Source organism: Amblyomma maculatum, chromosome 2, assembly GCF_055883805.1.
Source record: "Amblyomma maculatum isolate TAMU_Amacu chromosome 2, ASM5588380v1, whole genome shotgun sequence".
Classification (NCBI taxonomy): Eukaryota; Metazoa; Arthropoda; class Arachnida; order Ixodida; family Ixodidae; genus Amblyomma; species Amblyomma maculatum.
In genome coordinates, this window is record NC_139345.1 from 112,418,641 (window position 1) to 112,445,276 (window position 26,636).

Genomic DNA, 26,636 nt, shown 5'->3' on the forward strand with positions numbered 1-26,636 from the left:
TACAGTGTTCCTTTTTTTTTTTTTCTCTTTCAAAAACAGCGTACCTGGAAAATCATTGAGGTGGGGCAGTAAGTAAATATTTTCCAGCGCTGAAAAATTCGGCAGATATAATATGTGCCGCGTGACTATAGTTCAACCCGCATGCATTAAATAAAGATTTTAGTTTTTTATTACTATTTTGCATAATCACCACAGCTCGTTTCGTAATATATTCAACCAGCTGTTACGCCCAAATGCGAGCACCCTGTTCTTTCTGTGGTACATATGTATCACTTGTAATATGCGGCACATATGATAACAGGCCGCGCGCACTACCGCGACCCTAGTGTGATTCGCATTTCATATAACCTAGAATTGCTTACACGGAAGCTCTACGGATAATATATAGCTACGCTTCGGCGTCGTTAGGTCGGATGTCCTGTTCACTGCAATTCTCTGAGACACTCGAAGTTGTATACTATCTCGTGTATGGTGTTCTCGTGTCTCCCAGGCCGCGTCGTCTGCCATCTCAGCTGCAGCCATGGATGGTATAACAGAATTGACAGGCGAAAACTAAAACACACCATCTATGCGGACCTTTATAGAGCCTGAAATTTAATTTTTAAGTGCAATATTTTCATTTGCGGTAGCTTTCTTTTTTTGTCAACAATTGGTACAGTGCGGCACTGCTGCAAGCTACTTTCACTGCGGGACGTATTACAAATGGCGGCGAAGAGATGTGTCGTTGTAGTAGTAGAGTCCCTAGAAGCAATATTTCTAGGGACCCTAGTAGTAGTGTTCTAACCACTGTAGTTATAGAGGCTAGTCAACTGTGCTAGCCTCTATAGTGTCATGTCTCTTTCCAGGGACCATATTACCACATTGAGAACACTTCCCGCATTGACTGTTTTGGTAAGGCTCTCTTAGCATTACTGAAAGTTATATAAAAAGAATTCACAGTGGATTTATTGCATCAATCATTTATCGTAAAATTTGCGCGTAGATACTTCAATCATTTGCGCTCCCGGTTTCTTCACGTCGTTGGGATACAAGCGGGACAGTGTGTGTACTTGCGAGGTTTGTGTACAGTGCGAGTTGCTTACAGCCCCTTCAGTCACGTCTTCTCCAAGTGTGCAGTGCTGTACTTAAAGTAGTACGTAGTACATGTTACTTTGGTGCGGTAGCTACCCGTATAGCTACTCGCTATTGCAGTATATATATATATTTTTTTATGTTGCTTTCCCGAGAGCTGGCCCTCATATGTAAGTGCATCGTTGTTGCTTTCAGCTGTTTTAGGCACAGCCTGCCTGTATGCTAGCACACCGTTTGTTGCGTATGCTTCGCCCCTCTGTACCTGTGCACTGCAGAGAAGCACCAGGGCAGATGATCACTGTATTTTAGTTCATGTCATGGGCCGCCGGGACTTCATGTTCTGCCTTGTTGTACATGCTTACATTTTAGTTAACTGTTAATTCGTAAAATATAAACAAAGGTTAACTTTTCTCATATAGCTGTAAATATTTCGTCATACTGTCAAGGATGCCAAATGAGTTGTTGAAATATCAGGATGACGCTAGAAATATATTGATCCTTGATTACCCTTTTGTGCTGTGCTACTACCACAAATTCTGAACAGAACCAGTCAATTCATTTTCTATTGCTGTCCAAAAGAACTTAAGTATACTTTCTTCATCAGTTTAAAAGCACTTCTGCTTGTGTTGCCTCATATATTTTTTGTTTTCACCCAGAACCTCTCCACTTTCCCCAGTACTTCAAGAAATAAAAGTAGTCACTGAGCCGAGCTTAATTGTCCTCTGCTACTTTCACTAGAAACACATGACCCTGCTCGTCCATGTTATGGGCACGGTTAATGCTGACTTTGCAGAGTATGCTTTTCTTGTCTGCAATATTTGGGCATTTTCAAAACATATTCATCATTGCTCGTAGCAGGCGTGCCCATGTGGACGAAAATAGACTCTTCTAGAAATGAGCCCCACCTTGGCTTATGTGTCATGACATCAACTGTAGCTGATGTTGGGACTTGAGTCACAGGTGCTGACTCTAACTACAAAAGGCCTCAATTCAACCGGGAAGGGCATTCTTACACATCTCTTGACTGTGGACCAGTGCACTTGTGCTATTTCGAAAACATGCAAAAATACAGATCAAAACAGGATTGCTGTGCTGGGTGTTTAAACGTTTGGTTACTGGACAGTAGGTGCAGCAATTTCGCAAGAGTCCATGTGCCTGGTATGTTGTCACAAGAATGCACACAAAGAGACATATATATTACTTTGGTTGTTTTTATTCTAAAAGTCTTGTGAGCTTGAAAAATTCCTTTATGCTGACAAAAGTATGTTCTCTGTGCGAGTTCAAAGTGTTGTGGTGGTGCCTGCTGGCCACAAGGTTAAAAGACGTGCACAGAGAGAGAGAGACCCTTTAATGAAGAACAGAGATTTTAGCCGTTTAAATTTCTCTCACATGCTACTCTGTGTAGGAAGGGGAATTCGAGAGGTAAAGATGGAAAAAGAATCCTGAGGAGATTAAAAAGAAATGAAGAGGGAGATAAAATGCAGCCATTAAGTGTGTTCTAAGGTGCATCGTGTAGTAATGGTATAAAATGAAATGATGAAATGCATAGTCCGATAAATGTGCTTATATAGTTCACAGCGTGAAAAATGCCACAGTGTGACATTCAAGGTGAATTTAGTTTGTCTAAAAGTCCAATGTCTTTCAAATACGTAAATAAAAAGTTCGTTGCGAGTCTCTGTTGCCTAGGGCAGGCTAAGAGACCTAAAACAATGCCCATTGTTAAAGGCACTGGGGAGAGCTTTTCTATGCTATGTTCGTAGTACGCACGCTCGTCAGCGTACGCAAGACACTCAAGACATGCACATGTTTATTCAAAGCTTTAGGCACTAAAAAAAAATTATTACTGCTTAGAAGTGTGCTTCCTGTCATAGCAGTATGCATACACATGCATGTCCTTTTAAGAACCAGCTGGCAGTAAATTTACTACCAGTAGATTATTATACCTACAGCTGTATGCGCTCACATTTTCTGTGATTCAGTTAACTTTCTTTTCAGCCGTATAATGTGCTACTCCTGTGTGGGTAAAGAAAGATCACTTGGGGTTTACTTCTTTAGTTAATGGGTTTAACGTCTCAAAGCATAGTAGAATAGTCCAGAAATTTCAACCACCTGGGTTTTATAACGTGCACTGACATTGCACAACCCAAGGGCACCTTGGTTTACCTGTCAAAAAAGGGGTCGCCGCGGCATGGAACTTAGGGTCTACCTCAGTCTTTTTGTGAGCCCAAGTATTCAATGTAAGTGTAGTTAATGCAAAAATGGTCACACTTAGATCTGTACTGTAACGAAGAAATCCTGCTCTTTTGCTGTTATATAGACCTAAAGAAAATGTTTAATGTGGGAAATTTAATAAAGCAAGCAGGAACACTAGTTTGGCGTAGTTTATTTTGATATACGTGATACAAGGTGTATGTAGATGACTTTGTATCTTCTTGCCTGCTGTTCCTTGTATCGCTTAGCGCATGTTTCTCGGCATTTGACAACTGCCACAAAGGACCAGGCCTGCTATTTTAAAACAGATTGAAGATCAGGACAGTTTGCATGGTTAAACCACATGAGAACATATGTCGCTGCTGATGTCACACGCACATTTAATGCAGCAGGCAAATTTAAGACAGATGATGTCACAGAAACAGCCGAAAAGTGGCAAGGCATGCCACCTGCCAGAGGCATGCTGTGAGGTAGGCCGTAATGTGTAATGCAAGAGGCATACTCAAATAGTTGAAGACAAAGGCCACGGCATCAGACATACCTCACATCTTTATTTACCCCATGCTTTTGCAGTAAATCTGAATTCGACATAATTTTTTTGCTTTTTCTTGGTTATTGAAAAGTCCTATCTTTGTTAAGAAACGAAGGTGCCATTTAAAAGCACTTTATGAAGCAGAATGTATATAATAGGTCACAATCTTTTGACTCTTTTGAGGCACAAATAGCCCGAAGCTCAAGATGTATGTAAGGTGAGGATGGGTCTTGTCTGCTTCCCTGAGAAACTTTGGCAGCTTCACAAGTTCCCCATTGTGCAGCTTAACTGCACACCCCAAGGCATGGGGTCCTTTGACCAACCATGCAGGTAACCTGCATGCAACAAGTGTGCTAAGAAAGCTTTAGTAAAAGTTCACGAGGAATCTGTGCTTGGCTTATTGACTACTGCTGTCAAGCCTTATGGGCCACAATGTCATGCAAAAGGTGCTGTCACAGATACCAAAGCCAAGGGAGTAAGTAGACTGGGCATTGCGACAAAAACAAGCATTTTTGAAGAGTAACAAAATCATAGGAAGTGCCAGGCAACTCTACTCTTTGCTCTTGCAGAGAATCAGGGTCTGCCATTATGGTGGGAGCAGCGGTGGCGTAGCGGTAGAACATCCGCCTCGCATGCAAGAGGACCGGGGTTCAAATCCCGGTGCCGCGCAATTCTCCACCGGATGAAAAAAAAAAAAAAAAAAAAGAAAAATCCGCGTGTCGATGGAATTGCATAAACAGGTTTGGGGTGCGACCTGATGCCGGTGAACACCTCCGGCAACGCACTCCCTCACCAGAACAGGAGTTGGCCACCCTGGTGCAGTAATTGGCCACAACCTCCTATGCTAAGCTCCATAAAACCCCGGCCCTCAGTCACCAGCGGCTGCGGAACAACTGACCACGGCGGCGGTCAGACCTGTGACGCAGCAGGGGGTGCTAAGAAAGCCTGGCTCCGCTGGACAGGCCGCCAATGGAAACTGACCCTGGCAACGTTTAATGCTAGAACCCTAGCTAGTGAAGCTAGCTTAGCAGTGCTGTTAGAGGAACTAGAGGGCATGAAATGGGATGTCATAGGGCTTAGTGAGGTTAGGAGGCCGAATGAGGCATATTCTGTACTGAAGGATGGGCATGTACTGTGTTATCGAGGCTTACCAGAGAGGCGACAACTAGGAGTAGGTTTCCTTGTCAATAAGTATATAGCGGGTAATATAGATGAATTCTATAGTATTAATGAGAGGGTTGCAGGCATCGTAATTAGGCTTAATAAGCGGTATAAACTGAAGGTTGTACAGGCCTATGCACCTACATGTAGTTATGATGACCAGGCAGTTGAAAGCTTCTATGAAGATGTAGAATCGGCAATGCGAAAAGTAAAGACGCAGTATACTGTACTAATGGGCGATTTCAATGCCAAGGTAGGGAAAAAACAGGCAGGAGACAAGGCAGTAGGTGCCTATGGCATTGGTTCTAGGAATAGCAGGGGAGAGTTACTAGTTGAGTTTGCAGAGCGCAATAACTTACGAATCATGAATACCTTCTTCAGCAAACGGAAGAACCGGAAATGGACGTGGAAAAGTCCTAACGGAGAGACTAAAAATGAAATCGACTTCATAATGTGTTCAACCCCCGCCATTATGCAAGATGTAGAGGTAATCGGGAAAGTGCGATGCAGTGACCACAGGATGGTGAGGTCCCGAATTAGCCTAAATCTGAAGAAGGAACGCTACGGATTAGTAAGAAAGAAACCCATTAACGAATTAGCGGTGAGGGGGAGGGCAGAAGAGTTCAGGATCTCGCTACAGAATAGGTTTTCAGCTCTAACTGAGGATGGCGACGTTACCCTAGAGGCAAGGAACAATAATTTGAGAGATATCATTACTGAGTGCGCGGTAGAAGTAGGCGGTAGGATAGTTAGAGAGGATACCGGCAAGCTGTCTAAGGAGACGAAAGATTTGATTAAGAAACGCCAGAGTATAAAAGCTTCCAATCCAACAGACCAGATAGAATTGGCCGAGATATCAAAGCTAATCAATAAGCGCAAGGTGGCCGATATAAGGAAGTATAACATGGAGAAAATTGAGCATGCTGTAAAGAACGGGGGAAGCCTTAAAGCGGTAAAGAAGAAATTGGGCATAGGGAAAAACCAGATGTATGCAATAAGGGACAAGGCGGGCAACGTCATCACTAATATGGAAAAGATAGTCAAAGTAGCCGAGGAGTTCTATACAGATCTCTACAGTAGCCAAAGTAGTCAGGACCGTAATGAGAGTGGCGGTAGGGAAAAACAGTCAGACGTTCCACCGGTGACGAAGGACGAGGTCAAGAAAGCACTAGAAACTATGAAAAGGGGGAAATCAGCTGGAGAGGATCAGATAACTACAGATTTGCTGAAGGACGGGGGGGATATCGTGCTAGAAAAACTGGCCACCCTGTATACGCAGTGCCTGGTGTCATCGACGGTACCGGAACCATGGAAGAATGCAAACATTATCCTCATTCACAAGAAAGGGGACTCTAAGGACCTTAAAAATTACAGACCAATCAGCTTACTGTCTGTTACGTATAAGGTATTTACTAAGGTAATCGCTAATAGAATCAGGACAACCTTAGACTGCAATCAAGCAAAGGATCAAGCAGGGTTTCGGAAACGGTACTCTACTATCGATCATATCCATACCATCAATCAGGTGATAGAAAAATGCTCGGAATATAACCAGCCCTTATACATAGCATTCATTGATTACGAAAAAGCATTTGACTCAGTTGAAACCTCGGCGGTGATTCAGGCATTGCGAAATCAGGGGGTAGACGAGCCGTACGTGAAAGTGCTGGAAGATATATATAGTGGCTGCACAGCTACCATAGTTCTGTATAAAGAAAGTAACAAAATTCCCATAAAGAAAGGTGTTAGGCAAGGAGGCACAATCTCCCCAGTACTATTCACAGCTTGTTTAGAGGAAGTATTCAGAGACTTGGAATGGGAACAGTTAGGGATAAGGGTAGACGGAGAATACCTCAGTAATCTGCGATTTGCTGATGACATTGCCTTGCTAAGCAACTTGGGGGATGAACTGCAAATAATGATTGATGACCTAGACAGGAAAAGTAGAAAGGTAGGCTTGAAAATCAATATGCAGAAGACTAAGGTAATGTTCAACAGCCTTGGGAAGGAACAGCAGTTTACATTAGGTAGCGAAATACTGGAAGTAGTAGGCGAATATGTCTACTTAGGACAGGTAGTAACCGCAGATCCGGACCACGAAAAGGAAATAACAAGAAGAATACGATTGGGATGGGCCGCATTTGGCAAGCACTCGCAGATTATGACTAGCAGCTTACCAGTATCGCTCAAGAGGAAAGTATACAACAGTTGCATCTTGCCTGTACTCACCTATGGGGCTGAAACGTGGAGGCTAACCAAGAGAGTTCTACTTAAGTTGAGGACAACCCAGAGGGCTATGGAACGAAAAATGGTAGGGGTAACATTAAGAGATAGAAAGCGTGCAGAGTGGGTCAGAGAAATAACTCAAGTTACCGACATTCTAGTAGAAATTAAGAAGAAGAAATGGACTTGGGCAGGACATGTAGTGCGAAGAGAGGATAACCGATGGTCGCTGAGGGTAACAAACTGGATTCCAAGGGAAGGAAAGCGTAGCAGGGGGCGGCAGAAAGTTAGGTGGGCGGATGAGATTAAGAAGTTCGCAGGGGTCAAGTGGATGCAGCTAGCACAGAACCGGGTTAAGTGGAGAAATATGGGAGAGGCCTTCGCCCTGCAGTGGGTATAATCAGGATGGTGATGATGATTATGGTACTCTCGGTGGGGTGGCACAAAGAAAACATGGGGGAGAATACTGCTCTTCATGAACATAATTCAAAAGAAAAAGCAAAACAATAGTAACAATGAGAGCTTCACATGCTTACCAGGAAGGAGGCATTATATGAAAGTGTTCTTTCTGTCAGGGCCCGAAGGGGGCTATCGGATAGCTTTGTAGATGGTGCCCGCCTGCCACCGTCTCTCGCCTTCCTTCGCCATAGTCATTGCATACAGTGCATTAGGAGTGCACAGTAACTGTTCAAGCTTTGCAACCTGTCACCAAAGTTGCAAGATCACTTGACTGGGTGGCAGCAGTGCCCTGAGCACTGCATGGGCTAAGATGGCCTTAGAGCTTGGGTTTAAAGTTGCGGCTCCATATGCAGAATTTCAATGTCTATCTATATGGGGTTTTATGGCGCATAAGCAACTGTGGCTATCATGCACCAAACACAAATGTCTTGGCTTTTGATTCATTATTGTCAAGTGAAGTAAACTTAGGGTGTTACAGCAGAGACATGGATGAAATAAACTATAGTGTGTGCCAAGAAAAAAGTCAAGGTTTATATACCTATTTTTTTACTTTTACCCCGCCACAGTGACTCGGTGGTTAAGATGCTCAACCACTGAACCAGGGTACAGTGGTTTGAGCCGTGGCAGCCGTGTTTGAATTGATGCAGAACGCATAGCACCCGTGTACTGTGAACAGTCAGTACCTGTTAAAGAAGTTAAAGGTTGATCCAGAGCTCTCCCCTACAGTGTAGCTCATAGCCCAAGTTGGTCTGGAATGTATACAGCTGTTGTGCTTTTCGTCCGGTTCGATCATGAATTCAACCCGTAAAGCTATTGATTAAAAAATATAATTCCACTGACTGCGAGGATGTTTTAATATTTAGACATAGTAGGTAAAAAAATATGACTGAATAAACATGTTTAGTAAATGCTAAGTAATTTAACTGCATGTGTATGCAACATTCCCCATTTAGGCTCTTGGAACGTCCGATCACTGTTAAAAAGGGAGCTGATCAGTGTCGCGCCTTAACAAAGGAACACTATTTAATTATTTTCATGGAAACCTGAAGTAAAAGCAGATAACCTTGTTGGTGGAAAGTCGTCCTAATAAATAGCGTCGCAGGTCAGTTCCAGCCCAAAATGGGGAGACTCGACTATTCCTCCAGTAGGTGCGCTGAATAGAGCGCCTCTGCAACTCCGGCCAAGTAACAGGCCTACTGGTAGTCTACCAGATATGGTTCCCTCACCATCTTGGATACACAATGCAGTGCCTGCCTATAACAATCGTTTGTGTGTAGAAGTTGAGTGGTCTGGCTTACATTAGCTGTGTACTTGTTTTGGTCTCACAGGAGAATGGCGAAGAAAGCAATTTACGCCAAAGGCTTGCTCTGGACAATGCCGTAACCTAACCGGTCAAGTGAGTTGGTAAATGAGAACATAAATGTCATTTGCCCCGTGCAAACATTTTTAACTATTTCTGTCTGCTTCTACAAAATCGTGACTGCGACATGAAAAATATTGGTCAACGTAATTCACTGTCCTAGTCACCATGCAGCCACCACACGACACGCTATTTGAAGGTGAGCAAAAGTAAGGAACATGCCTTTATCTTGCGTGCAACGATATGCACAAAAGGCCAGAAGGGCTATGTAATATATATGCAAAAGACTGGCTCATTCCTACCAAATGCCTATACCTGAATTGAGCAATACTTTACATAACCAACTACTGTTCTGGAGCACCCGGGTTCGAACCAAAGAAACATAATGCAACTTGTAGCGTAGACAAGACAGCAACGCAGCAATTGACTACTCTCCAGCCGTTCTGTATTTCACTTCGTTTTCTTGTGTACACATGTGCAACAACATCGTCTTTATCATATTTCCACCGCACTTAAAAAAAAAAAAAAAAAAAAAAAAAGCCTTGCTGGCAAATAGCTAAATATCCTCTAATACATCACAGTCTTTTAAACCTTGCGGGAAGCTTCTTTTCACATTTACTTCTGCGGAGAGAAGGAAGAGGAGTAGTAGTTGCTGCTGTTGAGGCACACTTTGGTTGAGGGGGGTCTGTCGGTTCTGTGTTGGGCAAAGCCAGGAAGGAGGAAACTCCCGGGCTAACATCTGCATTATTGGGGTTATGAGAGGCTGGACTCTGGTCTGCGTTTCTGGTACGTGGACTGGTCGACACTCGGGTGCAGTCAGTGGGCAACAAAATGTTAGCGGGGAGAGCCATCAGAGCCGAAGGCACAGGTTTGCGCTGAACAACTGCTTTTCTAACAGCTCATAATTTGGACGAGTGCCACACTCGCCCATCATCCAGCAGGTGTGAGACTGGTTCAATTCGCTCCACAACTCTTCGAGGCCAGCTTGCCTCGCACAATCGGCTTGCAAACTCGCACATAGTCGCCAATCTGAAAGTCATAGTGTTTGGTTCCACTCCGCTGGTCTGCATAAAGCTTATATTTGGCTTGCTTCTGCTCTAGCCACTGGCAATAGAGCTTCAGCGCTCTTGTACGATCAGTCAAGAAGCACTGATCCGGGCAGGCACACAACGTTAAATCTTATGCAAGGTATCTGGCCATGAACATGGCTAGTGCGATTCCTGTCGTGGAATGTGGCGCACAGTGGTAGACACAGAGTTATAATAGCGGACATAGGTCACGTTGCTCGCAAAGAGCCATCTGAACATATGCCCTGAAAACCCTATTAAACTGTCCTACAAGTCCATTGGGTTAAGGGTCATAAACTGAGGAGTAGCAGTTACGTATACCCCGAGGATGAGAATTGTGGTCCGTGATCCGACACTATTTCCTCAGGGTAATCCTCGTGAACAAATGTACCTGGAAGATATTCTAAAACTGTGGCAGTTGTGAAAGAAGCCTCTGGCCATTTACTGTAATAGTCAATGAGTGTTATTGCAAAGCGACAGTTACTAGGAGCTTGGTCGAAACGCCCCACGATGTCAATAGCAGGCTTATCCCAAAGCTTGCCTGGCAAAGCAACAGGTTGCAGAGGAACAGTAGAGACCTGAACAATAGCAGCACTGCTGGAAGAATCATCTTCGACTTTCTGCACTTCACTGGAACGATCAGACGACGTGCAGACAGATTCCAAATAGCCCACTTCGCCGCACCGACGACACTTTCGTTTGCGAGCTTGCCATGTGGAGTCGTTCGACAAGTGGGCAGGAGAACCGCAGCGATAGCACGAACACTCCGGAAGTGCAGATGAAGATTTACATAGGTGGCAACTGCATTTGATGCAAGGGACCTGAAGGACCCGTTCTGATGTGCACTCGCATCCCACGCGCTGTACTGGTGCGACCTCTTCTGATAGCTCATTTGCTTCACAGGAAGCTTGCTGGCACTGTCTAGCGCGACAGAGTCAAGAAGGAGATGGCGTTCACTGAAATAGTGACTAATGGTCTTCACCAGCTGGTCCCTGATGATGTCCGCGAAGCTCCCAAAACCGCAGTCACCGACAAGGCTGCGAAGGACAGCGATGTACTCATCTCTCCGGCAGTTTGTACTCGGCAGTGAAAACGGTGGCGTGCGGCGATCACATTTACGGAAGATTTGTAATGCGTCGCCAGTATAAAGATAGCGTCGTCACCGGAGTGTGAGGCAGCAGCGGTAGGCGCTGAAAGGGACGACAGCGACAATGCATAGAAAATTCGCTGGCAGGATAGCCCTCTCCGGTTAGCAGAAGTGTGGAGGTATCTAGTGGAGGCACCAGACGCCAGCATGTAGTTGTGGAACGCCAGCCTCCATTACTCCCACGGAAAGGCGGGGGCGGCTGAAGACCTGAAAAGCTCATGATGGACGGTCAGCAGTCTACGCCGAGGTCTTGGATTAAGCTAACATCCTCGTCGCCAAAATATGTAGTATCTTACACGAGACAGGAACGCAGCAATTGACTTCTCGCTGCGCGCGTGCGACACTTCGCCTTTACCGCACAACTCACAACACAAAATAGCTCATGCGTACCAATAGCAATAATTAACACCGCCGCAACAAAATTAACGCCTTTAAAGCTATGACAACGAGCAAATTTCACACAGATGAAACGCCACTCGGCTACAGTCTTAGTACCACGGTGGTACAGAACACTTGCAGAGCGCCATTTTAAACGGAAGCGCGCACCCACTGACGTCATCATGCACGGGTCACGTGAGTGTGACGTATTTCCGTGCGTGGCAGCAGGTAAAACGTGTGTGGGGGCGGCTGCTGCCACGGGCGTGGCTCTAGCCTCGGCCTTATATATTTACATATCATTATACCGGAAGTTAACAAAACTTGTTGGCTCCCACCAGCTCCACTTCCTGCTCCGATGCTGCCGATGCCACGGTGTTCGTTTTGATTCATACTGCTTGCATTTCGAGTTATTCCTTAAGTGTTTAGCTTTCAAAGTTTGTAATTTTATTACGATGTCCGCCCAGAATCAGCCTGATCCGCTTTTTGACATCCGAAATGCGTTTTACATCGGAAACTACCAGTACTGCATCACCGAAGCTCAGAAAGGAAAGGTAAGCAGACCGCTTTAATAAACTGGAACCGCCTTGCAGACTCCCAACAAAACTGGTGGTGTGCACTTGCGTTTTCAGTAAGCACGGTTAAAACGATATCGTTGTTAAAATATTTGAATGCGTCTTTCATCTGTCAGTATGTCGTATTGTGGCCTACGGCACGTCGAACCCAGCACGGCGGCCAGTTTCGGTGCGTGATCAGTAGTGAAAGTTGACGTGTATGAGCAGCAACCGTCGTCTCAAGGCTGATAAACGCGCTTTTGTGTCATCTTTCCTCTGCCGTAGTTTAACACATGTTTGTCACTGGTCCACGGCTAGTTATTTCATTTCAGCGACTCAGTGGTTCGTAGGTTCGATTCCTGGCGACTGCACATTTTAGCGGAGGCGAAATCCGAAAATGCTTGCGGGCTTCACCTCTGGTGCGTGTTGAAGCCATGGAATCGAAGTCACTCCGAAGCCCTTCACAGCGGCCTGCTTCATACAAAGTGCGGGTGTGCTATATGTGCTCAAAGTCAGTTATTAATGTATAATCCCAAGACATCTAACCTACCCTCGGTGCAAAGTAAACCAGGCGAGAATGAGAGGTGGGCTAAGCTGGGCTGTGATGCCCAGAAGAAGTTGGTAGAAAATTCCGCCATTAGTAGACTAATATAGCCCCAGTACGGTGAAGTCGACATTTGCGGTCTTCGAAAAACATTCACAAAGACAGTTCGAACGCCGCTAGCTTTATCCAGCTGACGTAGAAAGGTGTAGCTGTGGTATGCAGCCGTCCAACAAAACGCACGATTCAGAATGTACCCATTGTAGGGTGTGTAATAGATCACCCTTTTCTGAATAAGACCAGACATGCATCATCTGAAATGAAATTGGGTGAATTGCATGGATGGCTGTCATTCGTTCTTTTTTTCTTTTTTTTTAACTCATGAAATAGCATGAAGATTCTAATGAAAATGACAAAATAAACCTACGACAAGGCAGGTACTGTCGTAAGTTTGACCTTGTTTAAATTTGTGTTTTCACTCTATTTATTCAAAGTTGAGAAGTGGGATTCTGGCTGCTGCACTGATTTTGCAAAAATGAAAAATCATCTCCAAAATAAGGGTGGGCAGCCATTTAGCGCACCTGTCAGGTTTTATGGTAATCTTCTGTCATTGTTGGCATGGTCATCATCCCTTAGAAAAAAGGCTATTGAAACTAGCAGGCCAGGCACAGGTCAATACATGACTTTCTGCTTGCACTTTTCTGAATGATGTGCAGAACGTCAGTCCTGAGCACAAGCTGGAGAAAGACGTGTTCCTGTACAGAGCTTACATAGCGCAACGGAAGTACGGCGTCGTCTTGGATGAAATTCGTTCGATGGCTCCTGACGAACTGCAGTGCATCCGTATGCTCGCTGACTACCTGTCTGGGGACATGGCTCGAAAGTGAGTAGGCTACTACTCAAGTATATTCTAGAAGCTGGACTTCTTGCATTCACTAATTGAAACTGTTAAAGGGAATGCTCAGCCCCTGGGTCACTTTTATCAATATATAATTGTCATTTATTTGGTCATTGCTTTTGTTACCGAAGGATTATTTCCGTAGTGGAGGACTCCGGAAATTTCGACCACCTGGGGTTCTTTAATGTCGGTGCACGTTAAAGAACCCCAGGTGGTCGAAATTTCCGGAGTCCTCCACTACGGCGTCTCTCATAGCCTGAGTTGCTTTGGGACGTTAAACCCCACAAACCAAACCAAACCAAACCGAAGGATTATTTGCACAGGCTTGAATCTAAGCGGCGAGTGTAAGAACTTGTCCTCACTCATGGAGCTCGTTTCTTTCTGGGGCAGATTTCTCAGCTCAAAAGTATTCATCATTATTTGGCACTAATTACTGTTTGCCTATTTGTCACTGAACTAAGCTGTCTGACTAGAGTGTCATGTTCCGTTGTCACTGCCTTTGTAGACCTGCCCAATGGTGAACTTTGCAAGCAGCGTCGTCTCTCTCTCTTTTTTGAATGTTTTATTTTGTCTTTTGCACCTCTTGTTCTGGAAATTGAAGAGCCGCATCATTGTTTCAAAAATTTCTTTTAAAACCACATCTCACTGGCGTCACCATAAGATCATGTCTACGATTAGTACAGAAATCTTAATTGCTCTTATGGCGGTGCATTTGCAGCGCGTGTCAAGTAATAACTTAACATAATTTTACTATAGCATAGCGAAGCAGCATAGCTGAGAAGGGCTCATCAGACTGAAGCGTACTTCCAAAAATTTGCCGAGCCACCTGTGTACTGCGTATTGACAGTGCAAGAATTCGAAGTGGTCGTAATTATCCAGAGGTCCTCACTATGGTGCCCAGTTTAGCCTTAGTCACCCTGGAGCATTAAATCCATAAACGATAAACCAGTCTTACGTACACACCACCACTACACAGATGCTTCTTAACAAACCCCGCACAAGCTTTTCTGTGCTACTGAGCTGTACACAAAAAGAAAGTGCATTCAGACATCCTTACAAAATGAAGCTCTTTTCACCTTGAGAAGTAGCAGTAGACTGAATAGGATACAGTGTACGTTGCTTGACACTGTACAGTGACCTTATGAGAGCGTCTTGAAATTCGTAAAGGGACCAAGTGGTGAAGCAGCTTGACCAGAAGCTATCCAAGAGCCTGGACGTCAACAATGTTATTCTCCCACTTGTGGCTGCGACCATCTACTACCACGAACTGGTGAGTTCCCACGAACTGTTATATTTCTTTGGCACATAAAACATTTTTTGTGCCAGAATGCCTCCAACAAACACAGAGGACGAATTGAATTTGGCCTGTGTCAATCGATCATGTTGTTCAAAAAAAAAAAAAATAAAAAATAAAAAAAAAAAAAGGTGCTGCTTTCACTTGAAACAGAACTTTATAGAGTTGAAAGGACAGAAAAAACAAAATCCAGGTGTTGTCACCACCAGCTAATTTGTGCAGCAGGTAAATTTCTTACATCAACGCTGTTCTTTGGCACAGGTCATCGAGGCTAGCTACACTGCCACTCTCTTTGAAATGGTGATCACCGAGTTCTTTTCAGTGTAGATAACACCAGAGTGGTGAAGAAAACTTTAAATGCAACTTTCTTGACAATAAATGCATCGTTTGCTACCGGACGAACGTCAGCTTAGGCAGAAAGGTCCATAGAATTTATTTCTGCTGATCAGTATTTAGAGAGGGCTTTTAAGCCCTCACTTTTTTACAATAAATTGCAATTACATTCAGCTGCTTGGGCAATGAATTGTCCAACCAGCTGAATATATGCTCCGAAGTGTTTGCAGCTTCTGCGTCTCCAACGTTAATAGTGTGGCGTGTCACTAGCTGGAAGTAATATAAACGAATCTCATTTAACAAGCGCTAGTGTCATGAGTTACCAGATTCTTACTATTTTTAACAACAATCTTAGAAGCATGAAATTAATTGTCTTATTGCCTTGAGCAAAAAGTTCGTCCTCAGTGTTTTTAACATTCAAACTACATGACATAAATACACTTCTACTTTTTAGAGCCATCTACAAGCATCAAGGACTAGATCAGACTTTGCAAGATCTTTGAGGTAACAGCTTTATGCTGTAAGCCCATAGTCCTATGAAGATTGATGACAAAAATAGCGCAGAAGCAACGAAGTGACAACAAAACATAAGCTCTCTGTTGTTGTTGTCATGTCAGCACCTGTATTGTGTTGTCACCTCATTGTTTCTGCACTGTAATTGTCACTAATCTTCAATGCACCAACTAGCCCGCCAAAATGTCCCCTTGAATCATAGTCCGTTGCCTATATACTGGCTATTTGCTACGTGTCAGTTTGTATGCCCTATTTTGAACAAAGGTGAACAATATGGTACACATTTATAATACCCTAACACAGGCAGTCACTGTAGTTGGGATTTTGAAAGATGACACATTTAGTACCACATGCTATTGCCATGTATTTTATTTCCACATTGTTGTTCATGTTTGATCTTCTCTTGAGGTTGCTGATTTGTTTTAATAAATTTATACGCCTTCGTTTGGAAGGAATACTGGGTATAGTGCAGATTTGATTTTTGCTGTAATGAGACACAGGTGAGCGTCTATCTCACTGTAGCCTCCGCAATTGCTTATCTTCACACAAGAGGTGTACTGGACGTAGAGTTTTGCCAATGGTTGCTAATTTTCATTTCGTTTACAGTCCTAGCAGCAGACTTGCTGACCCTTCAATATTTTCATGCTTATCTGTTTAAGTTACTGGCAGTGTGGCAGTTGCTGTTATGCTCTCGAAGCATGTGTGTTTCAGCCTGAAGCTTTTGCTAGCAGCTTTTGCAATTGTACTCATTTTTTCATGCATTTTCTGCCCACACTAAACAGAACTACGATGCGGCCTTGCGAGTGCTTCATCAGACTGAATCCCTTGAATGGTGAGTGTTGACATCGCAATGTGTGTGTGGAAATACAAATTTGCATTCACCCTTCAGCTGCTGAATTATTTGAGAGATAGCAGGGCCCCTTTCATTAGGTGTCTCTTTTTAGTTTTACCTAAATGTACTGACCTGCATTTCTGTTCCAGCTCTGCACTGACTTTGCAGTGTTACCTGAAATTGGACAGACTGGACTTAGCCAGGTGTGTATGTGAAACTGTGACACATACATTCAAACCAGAATGGCTCGCTTCTAGTGTCACATGTTGGCAAACCCTGAATCACCATTCCTGCAAGATGCGGTTGATATAAAAATGCCCTTCATGTATTGCAGTGTTTCATGGTTAGACAGCCATGCTCGTGTGTAATGGAGAATATTGCTCCTTCACATTTCATGCTTCCATAAATTTTAATTTTGTTACAAGGCTTCGCAGGTTTCGGTTGCAAATTTCATAGCCTTATTACTGCGCAGGTTGTATGTGTGGTGAATTGACTGATACAGATGCAAAGGCTAGTTGAAAATGAGAGGTCTGAACTCAGGTTTTCTTAATATTAAGAATCGCAAAGTTTTCCCAACCTGTGACACACACTGAGAGTTCTTCAGCACCTTGTGTGTGTGTGTGTGTGTGTGTGTGTGTGTGTGTGTGTGTGTGTGTGTGTGTGTGTGTGTGTGTGTGTGTGTGTGTGTGTGTGTGTGTGTGTGTGTGTGTGTGTGTGTGTGTGTGTGTGTGCGCGTGTGTGTGTGTGTGTGTGTGTGTGTGTGCGCGTGTGTGTGTGTGTGTGTGCGCGCGCGCGCGTGCATGTGTGCATGTTTGTTTGTTTGTTAGTTTGTTTCTAAGGAACAGAGGTAATGGAAGAGCGTTTTGCATTTCACATTTCAGAAAAGAATTGAAAAGAATGCAAGAGAAAGATGATGATGCAACTCTGACACAACTGGCACAAGCTTGGGTTAACCTCTACCTGGTCAGTACTGCTCTGTACTAACAACTGCGCTAAAACGGTGATGCCTAAGGCAGCAGTAGAGCCAATTTTTCTAACAAGAAAAGCAAGTTTAACTCGCGTAACATGTATTAGTTTACACAGTGCAATTAGCCATGAAAGTTCACGGGATATGAATGTGCTGGCAGAAATGTATTCGACCGTGCGCAGTAAGACAGATTCGCCTAAAACGTCTGAATGGTAACAGTATGAGGTGGCTGGGTCACAAAACAGAGCAACAATCTTATTTTTTTTTTTCCAATAACTTGCATCCCTTCAAATTTTGTGGCTAGTTGTATGTAAATTTTCTTGTGATTGAAGTAGATGATAGTTATTGAATTGCTTTTTTGTTGATTTAAAGGTTGGTCACTAACTAAATTTTTATATTAACGAACCAGTGGCTTTTTATATTGTCTACATATTTTGTCATGCTTGTAGATGCAATTCTGTGAATTAATCCAACGCAGTGGCTGAAGTAGAGGTCTTCTAAAATAAACTGGTGCTGCATGCGTGACATTTAATGCCTCGAGTAATTGATGCTTTAGTAAACAAGCACAGTTTGCATCACTGAAAGCAAATGTTCCCAAATTTTCAGGGTGGAGACAAGCTGCAGGAGGCCTTCTACATCTACCAGGAGCTGGCTGAAAAGAATGCAGCGACGCCACTGCTGCTTAACGGACAGGCAACTGCCCATATTGCCCAGGGCAAATACGAAGAAGCAGAGGCTTTACTGCAGGAGGCTATCGAAAAGGTATTTAATTTTTTTCTTCTTAAAGGTTATGCACTAGATTGGGCCTTTAGTATACTTGGTACATAGTGGGAAAACAATGGGTGCCAAGCCATAGTGAAAAAAAGCAAAAAAAAAACTTGTGTTTCCTTTCCGATCGGCCTCTCCTTTGATACATCACTGCATGCAAACATTTAATAAGAACTGTTACAAACAGACTTGTTAGGACATGCTTCTCAATTTCCAGCGATCAAACCAACTCATTAACATGGCTCTCACGATTACTATTGCACTTGTCACTTCAAAATTTATTAACTTTATTCAAATATTTCAGTACTCCATGTAATTATGTTTGGTTTTCCAAACGGCATGTCCAAATTTATACATCCTCCTGAAGTAAATTTGTGCTGAGCGGCCTGCTCATCATGAATGATGTGCACGCTGTTCCAACTTATGCATAGTCTCTGTTGCTGCATCTTTAGGAGTTTCATTTCAAGGTTAATTTGAATACAACACAGTTCATACTAGCTATGCTTACCAGGAAAAGCTCATGAGTTAAACATGTGTGTGAAATATTCAGTTCTCACGTTGCCCAGCTGTTTGCCATGAAAAAGAGCATCACCTTGCATCCCAGCAATGCCATTTCTCCTCACACTTGAGTTTCTTTCAGAGTTTGTCCCTTCCTTTTTCATCTTTTATTTTGAGCGCATTCAAGTTAAAGCATTCACATCTGTGTTTTGTGTTCTTGGTTGATATTCGCTTTGTCAACATGCACGCAATCACCTTGCCCCTGAATTCGTACTGATTTTTGGCTGAACCTAGTTATCTGTCCATGTTCACAATAAACAAGTACTAGTAACACATTTGTACACTTGCAGTATTCGTGGACAATTTCTTTACCAATTTACATTTCTCTTAATTTATGAGGTGAATGTCCTGCAGGTGCCTTTCAATGTGATTTTTAGCCTGTAAGCTCTACTACAATGCAGTCCACTTATAACGATGTTGAGAAAACTGAAAAATTAGATCGTTATAACCGATTATCGTTATATCTGGACCGGCAAAAAAAAAAGGAAAAACAAACAAAAGGCACCCACTCACATATTTTCCCATGCATGTAGGCTTGCCTACTTACCGGCAATGAGTAAATCAGGTTGAACAACGCTAATCATCGTAAAGTGCACGAAACACTTTGCTACGGGATACGTCAATAGCCACAAAATAAAAAAAGTCGGAAATTCGCACTCGCTTCAGCAGCAGCTGAAGCTTGAAAACTGTTGTGAGCATCGCTTCCAGTAGCGAGTACGTTGGCTGCAGTCCTTTTTTCCTGCGCGAAATCGATTAGCAACTGGATGAACTGCATGACATCCCCAGCCTTGATGAGCATTAAAATCGTAGAGTGCAAATGCCTGTAGTTTTTCGCAAGGCTTCCAACTTCGAAACCCTGTCGGAAATAGCGATGAATCTGCTATTTCATCTCCAGAGCTATCACGCCATCGTTGTGGTCAGCCCCATCTTCTACAGACGATGATGATGATACTGATGCGGCCACTTCCCTTTGCAGCGGGGGAAAGAAAAACAAAGGGCAGTCCTTCAACAGTTTTCTCTTTTACGCCACCAGTCTTCAAGGCAGCACTTTGTCGCCTCTACTGCCCTAGCTAGGTGGCCTCTTCGGGTGGTGATGTTGACCGCAAATTGGGTGCTGTCAAAAGAGTCTCCATCGGTGCCTATGTCACTGTTGTAGTGGGAGCGGGCCACAGTTTTGGGCACTCGATCACAACGTGCTGTATGGTTTCATTGGCCGCATTGCAGCTGGGGCACTTGGTATCCAAGCCTTTTGTGTGCTTGTTCTTGGCCATCTTTGTGCGTAGAACACCACCACTCCGTGTCTCGCAAAGTAACCTGCTCCCTCATGTGTTGTCATAGATGTTCTTTGCGATGACGTGTTTTGCGCTAGAGTACACCGCCAGGGATGACTTTGCCCGTGCTTCGCTGTGTCATCTTTTCGGTTCTGCTTCCCGAACCCGGCGGATCTGCTTTCTCCACGCGGGCTGTAATATCTCCGACAGGCCGGCTTGTGCAATTCCGTACTTCTCTGCCATCCTTCGCATTCAAAGCATCCATTGGCTGTTGGAGCACTTCAGCACGATGTGCTTGTGTACCTCTCTGGACCACCTACTGGCCAGCAGAACCCTTAGCCGGCGTTGCATGGCAAGCTTGGCGGTGGTCTCACATGCCTCAAAGGACGACCATCTGAGGTCGTCTTGCACGGCCTCGCTTGTGACATCTGTGGACCCCCAGCGCAAGGCGGCTAGCCTCGCGTTGCCAGACCTCGAGGGCCCCCCATGTTGCTGAAGGCATACACAGTACACAGTTTTTGTAGGTGAGCCTAGGTATGGCCACCTACTTCCACAGGGCCTTAAAAACCTCGAAACGGCTGAAAGCCCACAGTTCCCTTGAGCTGAGAAGTGCTCTCATCGCCAATGCCATAGCGCAGATTTTTGCCTCGTAATCCGTCAGATAGGCTCTCTCAGCAGCCAGTTCAACACCGAGGTGCCTGTAGATCCTTGTCCAGGTCACTCTTTTCCCTGCAGCCGCATGGTTGTCTCCTCGCCCCCTGCATTCATGCTACTGGTCTTCAGGAGCACCAATTTTTTGGAATTGAAACTGAGGCCTAAGCGTGAGCCTTCCTCTGAGCATATATCTAGTAGGGACTGGAGATCCGGAATTGAGTCAGCCACCGAAACGATGTCGTCAGCGTATATTAGAGCTGCGATGCGTCAATATTGAGAAATACCATTTTTCATGTAGGTAAGATTAAAATTCACACCACTGTCTGTGAGCCATTTCGTCATATAAAGCACATATAGCGTGAACAGTATGGGCGACATGGGGAATCCCTGTTTAAGACCATGAGATACTGACACCGGCTCCGAAACCATATTGTCCCAGTGTACGATAGCCCAGTTTTATTCGTATATGGCCTCCAGTAGCTGTAGCCATTCTTCCGGCATCTCAGTACTCCTCAGCACTGCCCACAGGGTTCAGTCGTTAATGATGTCATACGCTTTAGAAATGTAAAGGAAGCCCAGTGGTAGCTGCCTGTCCTCTTTTGCTGCAATCTCACTGGCCTGGGTGACAATAGAAAGGTTATCCTCGATGGCCTGATCCTCGTCAGAATCCATTCTGTAGCTCTCCAAGCACTTCTGAGTTCTGAGTTTTCTGCCCATCTGTGGAGCCGCGAGTTGGCAATGTGGGCTAAGAGGCGGTAAAGCACTAGTGTTACCGTGATAGGGCGATAGTTTTTCACGGATTTCTTGTTGCCACCTCGCTAGGGCACAAGCCGGACTCTAGAGTGTTTCCACTCTTCAGGGATGGAGGCTGATGCCATCACTATGCCCAGGGCATCTCTTTGGAGCCCCCTCGTCTTGGGCCCTGCTTTTTTTATTAGCTGGATCGGGGTGCCATCTGGGCTTGCTGTTGCGCTTCATGCATTTTATGGCTGTGTCTAGCTCTCTCTGCGTGATGAGGTCTCTGTTTCCTGGCTGGATTGTCAGTGCTGTTTCCATTTCAGACTTATTGGTTTGTCATGCTTCCAACTTACGGGCCATGTATTTGGTCACATATTGTAAGCACTCCTTCCCCTTATAGACTTCATCTGTACTTGATTCTTCCAGTTCTGTATAGGTTAATGGTTTCGCTTTGTTCCTCCTTATATGCTGCCAGAACTTGCATGCTGCATCAGGGCCAGCCTCCTTGAGGTCGGTCAGAAGTTGAGGGCTCATGTGGTTAATTTTCTTCTGAATAACAGACATACAATCGACAATGGCGATGACAATACGACCACATCCTTTGCGCAGCGATAGCGATGATAACGCTCATTTCTCCGCACCGGTCCATTTTCGCCGCATATGTCGAGTTTTCAGTCATTCTCCTTTTAGTATTTATTTATTTTTATCAAACGTTCAGACAAATTTTTGTGGCAAACATCTACCAGACAGCAATAAAGCTATCGTTGTATCCAATATACGGCTAATAATCAATCGTTATATCGGGTCTATTTTTACGTAGAGGCAATGGGAAAACAGATAAATTTGATCTTTATAAGCTATATATAATTATATCTGGTATCATTATAAATGGACTGCATTCTACTTTGGGTGCTATATATAATTATATCTGGTATCATTATAAATGGACTGCATTCTACTTTGGGTGCAACTTCAGATTTCACCTCACTGGGTCCGAATGACCGTGACCTAATGAAGTGTAGATGTCCACTAAAAAGTGAGGCAGATGCTGCGCCTTCCTCACCTCAAAAACCAACTTAAAGGGACAGAGCATTAGAATTTAGGTCTCAAATTTTTTTCGCCACAGTGGAAAGATTGTTCGCACTGCCAATTCCTCTATCCATTATCCCTCGGCTCCCGCGTCGTGTAGTCTGACATGCACTATCAGTACGGGCAAGGTTGCACTTTTTAGACCGCATATTTCCGGGGCTTTTACCGGGACCACGTTGAAGGTCCCATCCCACAGGCAAAGTTGTGCCCTGGCAGCAAGAGATGACGCCACTAGCAAGCCACTGAGAATGTTTCGCCTATGTCTAAAATGTTCGATTCCATAACGTTTTTGTTAGAAACGCTGTAGAAAATTTTACCGAGGATTTTTTTATCAGTGCATGCATCCATTTTTATGTAGTCCGATGCTGGAAACCATGAGCAGCGACCGTGATGCCTATTGGTGGTCGACAAAAAAGACGTACAAACCTTTCACTTGCCAGACAGTAATCAGACAATTTTTGTGTAGAATAACATCCTTTTCAGTTTCACACTCAATGCTGTTACGGCACAATAACGCACGCCTCGTCGACGAAAGTTTTAGTGGGCACTATCATCGCTTCATTCATGGAATTGCAATCATTGTGGCACCATATCTAGTGGAAAAATCTAAAAGCATACCTCTCGCGGTGCGAAAGGAGGGGTGGTTTTTATTTAAAGACGCACTGGAGAAAGCGCAAAACATAATAAATTATGGCCAACACTCCTAGAAGAAAAAAGAACAATGTGCAGTTACGAAAATCGGCGATATTTTGCTGACACGTAGTCACGTGGGGGGCTACACTGAAAGTACTAGGGTTTCTCTGCTAGATAGTGCCTCAATTTTTCTTATGCAATTTCCAATGGCAAATTAAAATTGCAAAGCCTCTTTTCTTTGATACTGTAGTGCTGAATTTGTACTATATGAAGCAAGGTATTTTCATCTCCACCATAATCTCATGACATATTTTGGCCAGTGTTCTGTCCCTTTAAGCAAGAAATATATTTAAAAATCAAGGAATGGAAAAGAGGTGCGATATATTCACCTGATTAACTGTAGCTGTCCACCGAAAAGTGATAAAGCTACTGTGCCTTCCTCTCCTTAAAGAACAACTTTAAAAAAACATATTTTTTTTAAATTCACAGAATGAAAAGGTAGTGTTGAAGGTGCCAACGCATCTACTGCTAAGGCGAAGCTTTGGCATCCCCCTAATTCCCGTTAAGCCATGTGCAACCTTGGGAAACCATGCTTAACAGAGATATTTCTCGTATAACTAGGTTCAAGCCATGCTTAAACCGCCACCATATTTTTTTTTATTATTATTGAAAAGGAGCTCCTGTACCTGCTTAGTAATATGAAAAATTAATGCCACAATAAAAGTCTAACATGGCTGACTTAAGGCACATTGTGAGATCACAAGCTTACCTCTGGCTGAACTTGTGTGAAAATGTCAATTTGGTTTTTATTTATACTAGTATTGCCTTGCTTAGATTGCTAGCACACCGCTAGTACTGTATATGCTCTTCTCCGCCCAATGGTTGGTAATGGTTGGTGGTCGGTAATGGTGGTAAGAGTTGTGGTTGACTGTGTGCCACACTGAATGTGACTTGCAGGATAGCAACCATGTGGAGACGCTGATCAATATGGTGGTGCTCTCTCAGCATTTGGGAAAGTCTCCAGAGGTATTTCATTTCAAAACTTTCTGAAATGTCTGCATGTATGTTGCTTGCTCTCATTGAGCCTTTTTTTTTTTTTTTTTACAACAGTTTTACTGCTCTGATTTTCTTTCTATACATCAGCTGCTGCTGAGCAAAAACAGTTTCTGCAGCTGCTCTAAAGCCAATATACTGATGAATATATATTTGCAGTGCCACTTTTTTTCAGTGTATAAAAAAGATGAAAACCTGAAATTGCAGATGGAATACTCATTGACAAGGTATATAGATGTGCAACAAACAGTCATGGCTGTGAACATTGGTTGTGCTCATATCTCGAATATATTTATGACATGGATTTACCTAGCTACAACCATTTGTAATCATCATTGTCTTGGCTGTAGTTCTTGTTCCCTGAAATGGCTTAGCAAGTCTTACTTCAGTCATTATCAGTCACTGGCGTTGCCTTTGCAATTTACCTTTTGCATTGTCACACTGTGTCTCTGCACGACAATTTAGCTGTGTTATCGACGTCAGTTTCTTGAAAGTCTGCATCGCTAGCCATGCATATAACATGTTTTTATCAAGATCTCTATCATGGAAAATCATTTTCACACTGTTTTGATCACTTGCACATAAGAATATGCCAAGCTTTAAAGGTCACATTTCCACTCTTAAAATTTATATCCCGTAGGTTTGCTTTTTGTTTTAAGCATGAGAGAAACAAAAGCAGCGTCAAAAGATGTACCCAGACTGCACTTTGTGTTGCAGTTGCATCGTTTGCTGCCCTTTGTGAACTGTGGGTGTTGTGATATATTACTATAGCATCTGTATATTAAATAAGGTAAAATAGGCAATAGATAATTAGCATTTACTCATGTGCAGCCATACGGTTAAAGGGGCTAACTTTGTACAGTTGAAAAAAATTTGTTCTCATCTAGGGATTGAATCCGAGACCACCACCTGTCCTGAGCAGCTGCTTTGCTTTAGTAACAAAACTAACCGAGACTGCCTGTAGATTGCTGAGCCAAGCATAGGGGTGTGGGGACTTCATATTCCACAAGCAATTGATTGTTGATTAATTCTACTATCTGGTCAGTTTTCTCACAGCTATAAGAGTGTTATGCTACTAATGTGCAATTAACTGACACCACAAATTTTTTAAAAATTCTCCCATGCTTTCCTTGGCTTCAGTGACTCTCTGCTTGCGTAATAAATGCATTAGGCCTGCCTGTGTGTGTGTGTATGTTGTTCACTCTGTTTGTTAGAGCTTGGAAAGCTTTATTCCAGTTAAATCTCCCAATCTGCTCTGCAACTTTCAGTGCAAAAAATGCATATTGATGTTTTCATTTGTTTGAAAGCTTATCTTTGTGATGCAGGCACTTTTTGATGATCAGTGCAGTTTTTGGAAGTGTGTAACAGACGGTAAAAATTTTTCAATGCACCATTTGAATGCTCTTTGGACAGCAGCATAGCTCACAAAGCTAGGAGTTCCTCATTAATTTTACTTGCATTGTGAAACACACCGTTTTCATCATGTCGGTCAACTATGAATGGCACCTGTCTGGCTCGAAACGGATGAAGATAGCTTTAGTTAAATCCTTTCCATTTGGCATGGCAGCATTTCATTTGGAGACTGAATATTGTGACAGCACTTTTAAAATGTGTGTGCGTGACACTTTTTCCTAACTCGCCTGCAGGTGACAAGCCGCCTGCTGAGCCAGCTTCGTGACACTAACAACAGTCATCCATTTGTGAAGGAGTACCACAGTAAAGAGCAAGAGTTTGACAGGCTGGCCAGGCAGTATGCGCCCTGAGCAATTATAAGTGCATTCCAGTTGTTTTCAAGTCCTCACAATAAAAGTTCCCAAAATAAATCTCTGCAAAGCCTTTGTGTGCTCTTGATGACATGGCAGAGGTCAATAGCCTGTCACACCAGTTTGCAAAGATTTATTTGTTTATGCATGGAAAGCTAAGCTGTTTAAAATGTGCACACAGTTAAACTCAAATGCTGTCATATAGGGAGCAAAAAAACCTGCCATCCTGTAAAGAGGATGGCTCTTTACCAATTTCTTAACTCAGTTTACATTTATGGTGAAGTTTAACTGCACATGAATAGGGTGCACACCAACTATAGCCCTTTGTTAAGAAATCAATGAAATTCCCATAAGGAAAGATGTTTAGCAAGGAGACCCGACCTCCCCAGTACTACAGTGTTCTAGAATTCTAGATCACTATACCAGTACTCTGCACCATTTGCTTAGAGGAAGTATTCAGAGACCTGGAATGGGAATAATCAGATCTGCTGGTGATTTTGCCTTGCTAAATAACTCGTAGGAAACATTTCAAAGAATAGAGGCTTTACAAAAGTTAGCGCCATCTAGTGAA

General features: G+C 43.5%; 1 protein-coding gene across 1 annotated transcript; it reads left to right on the plus strand.

The window, feature by feature from the left end:
- Positions 1 to 11,949: 11,949 nt before the first annotated feature.
- epsilonCOP (coatomer subunit epsilon) lies at positions 11,950 to 26,135 on the plus strand. Its single transcript, XM_084595082.1, has 9 exons — positions 11,950 to 12,160; positions 13,418 to 13,584; positions 14,767 to 14,869; positions 16,522 to 16,571; positions 16,721 to 16,774; positions 17,453 to 17,534; positions 18,145 to 18,300; positions 24,207 to 24,275; positions 25,949 to 26,135. Exons 1-9 carry the CDS (start codon positions 12,062 to 12,064, stop codon positions 26,063 to 26,065), a joined length of 897 nt encoding a protein of 298 aa, XP_084451208.1. The 5' UTR covers positions 11,950 to 12,061; the 3' UTR covers positions 26,066 to 26,135.
- The last annotated feature ends 501 nt before the right edge of the window (positions 26,136 to 26,636 follow it).

What these genes read in the sequence shown, in the direction of transcription:
- epsilonCOP (XM_084595082.1), top strand. Translation starts at nt 12,062, where the DNA reads ATGTCCGCCCAGAATCAGCCTGATCCGCTTTTTGACATCCGAAATGCG. An exon ending in CTTGGGTTAACCTCTACCTG is followed by an intron (nt 17,535 to 18,144) that starts GTCAGTACTGCT and finishes CCAAATTTTCAG; the next exon opens with GGTGGAGACAAGCTGCAGGA. An exon ending in TGCAGGAGGCTATCGAAAAG is followed by an intron (nt 18,301 to 24,206) that starts GTATTTAATTTT and finishes TGTGACTTGCAG; the next exon opens with GATAGCAACCATGTGGAGAC.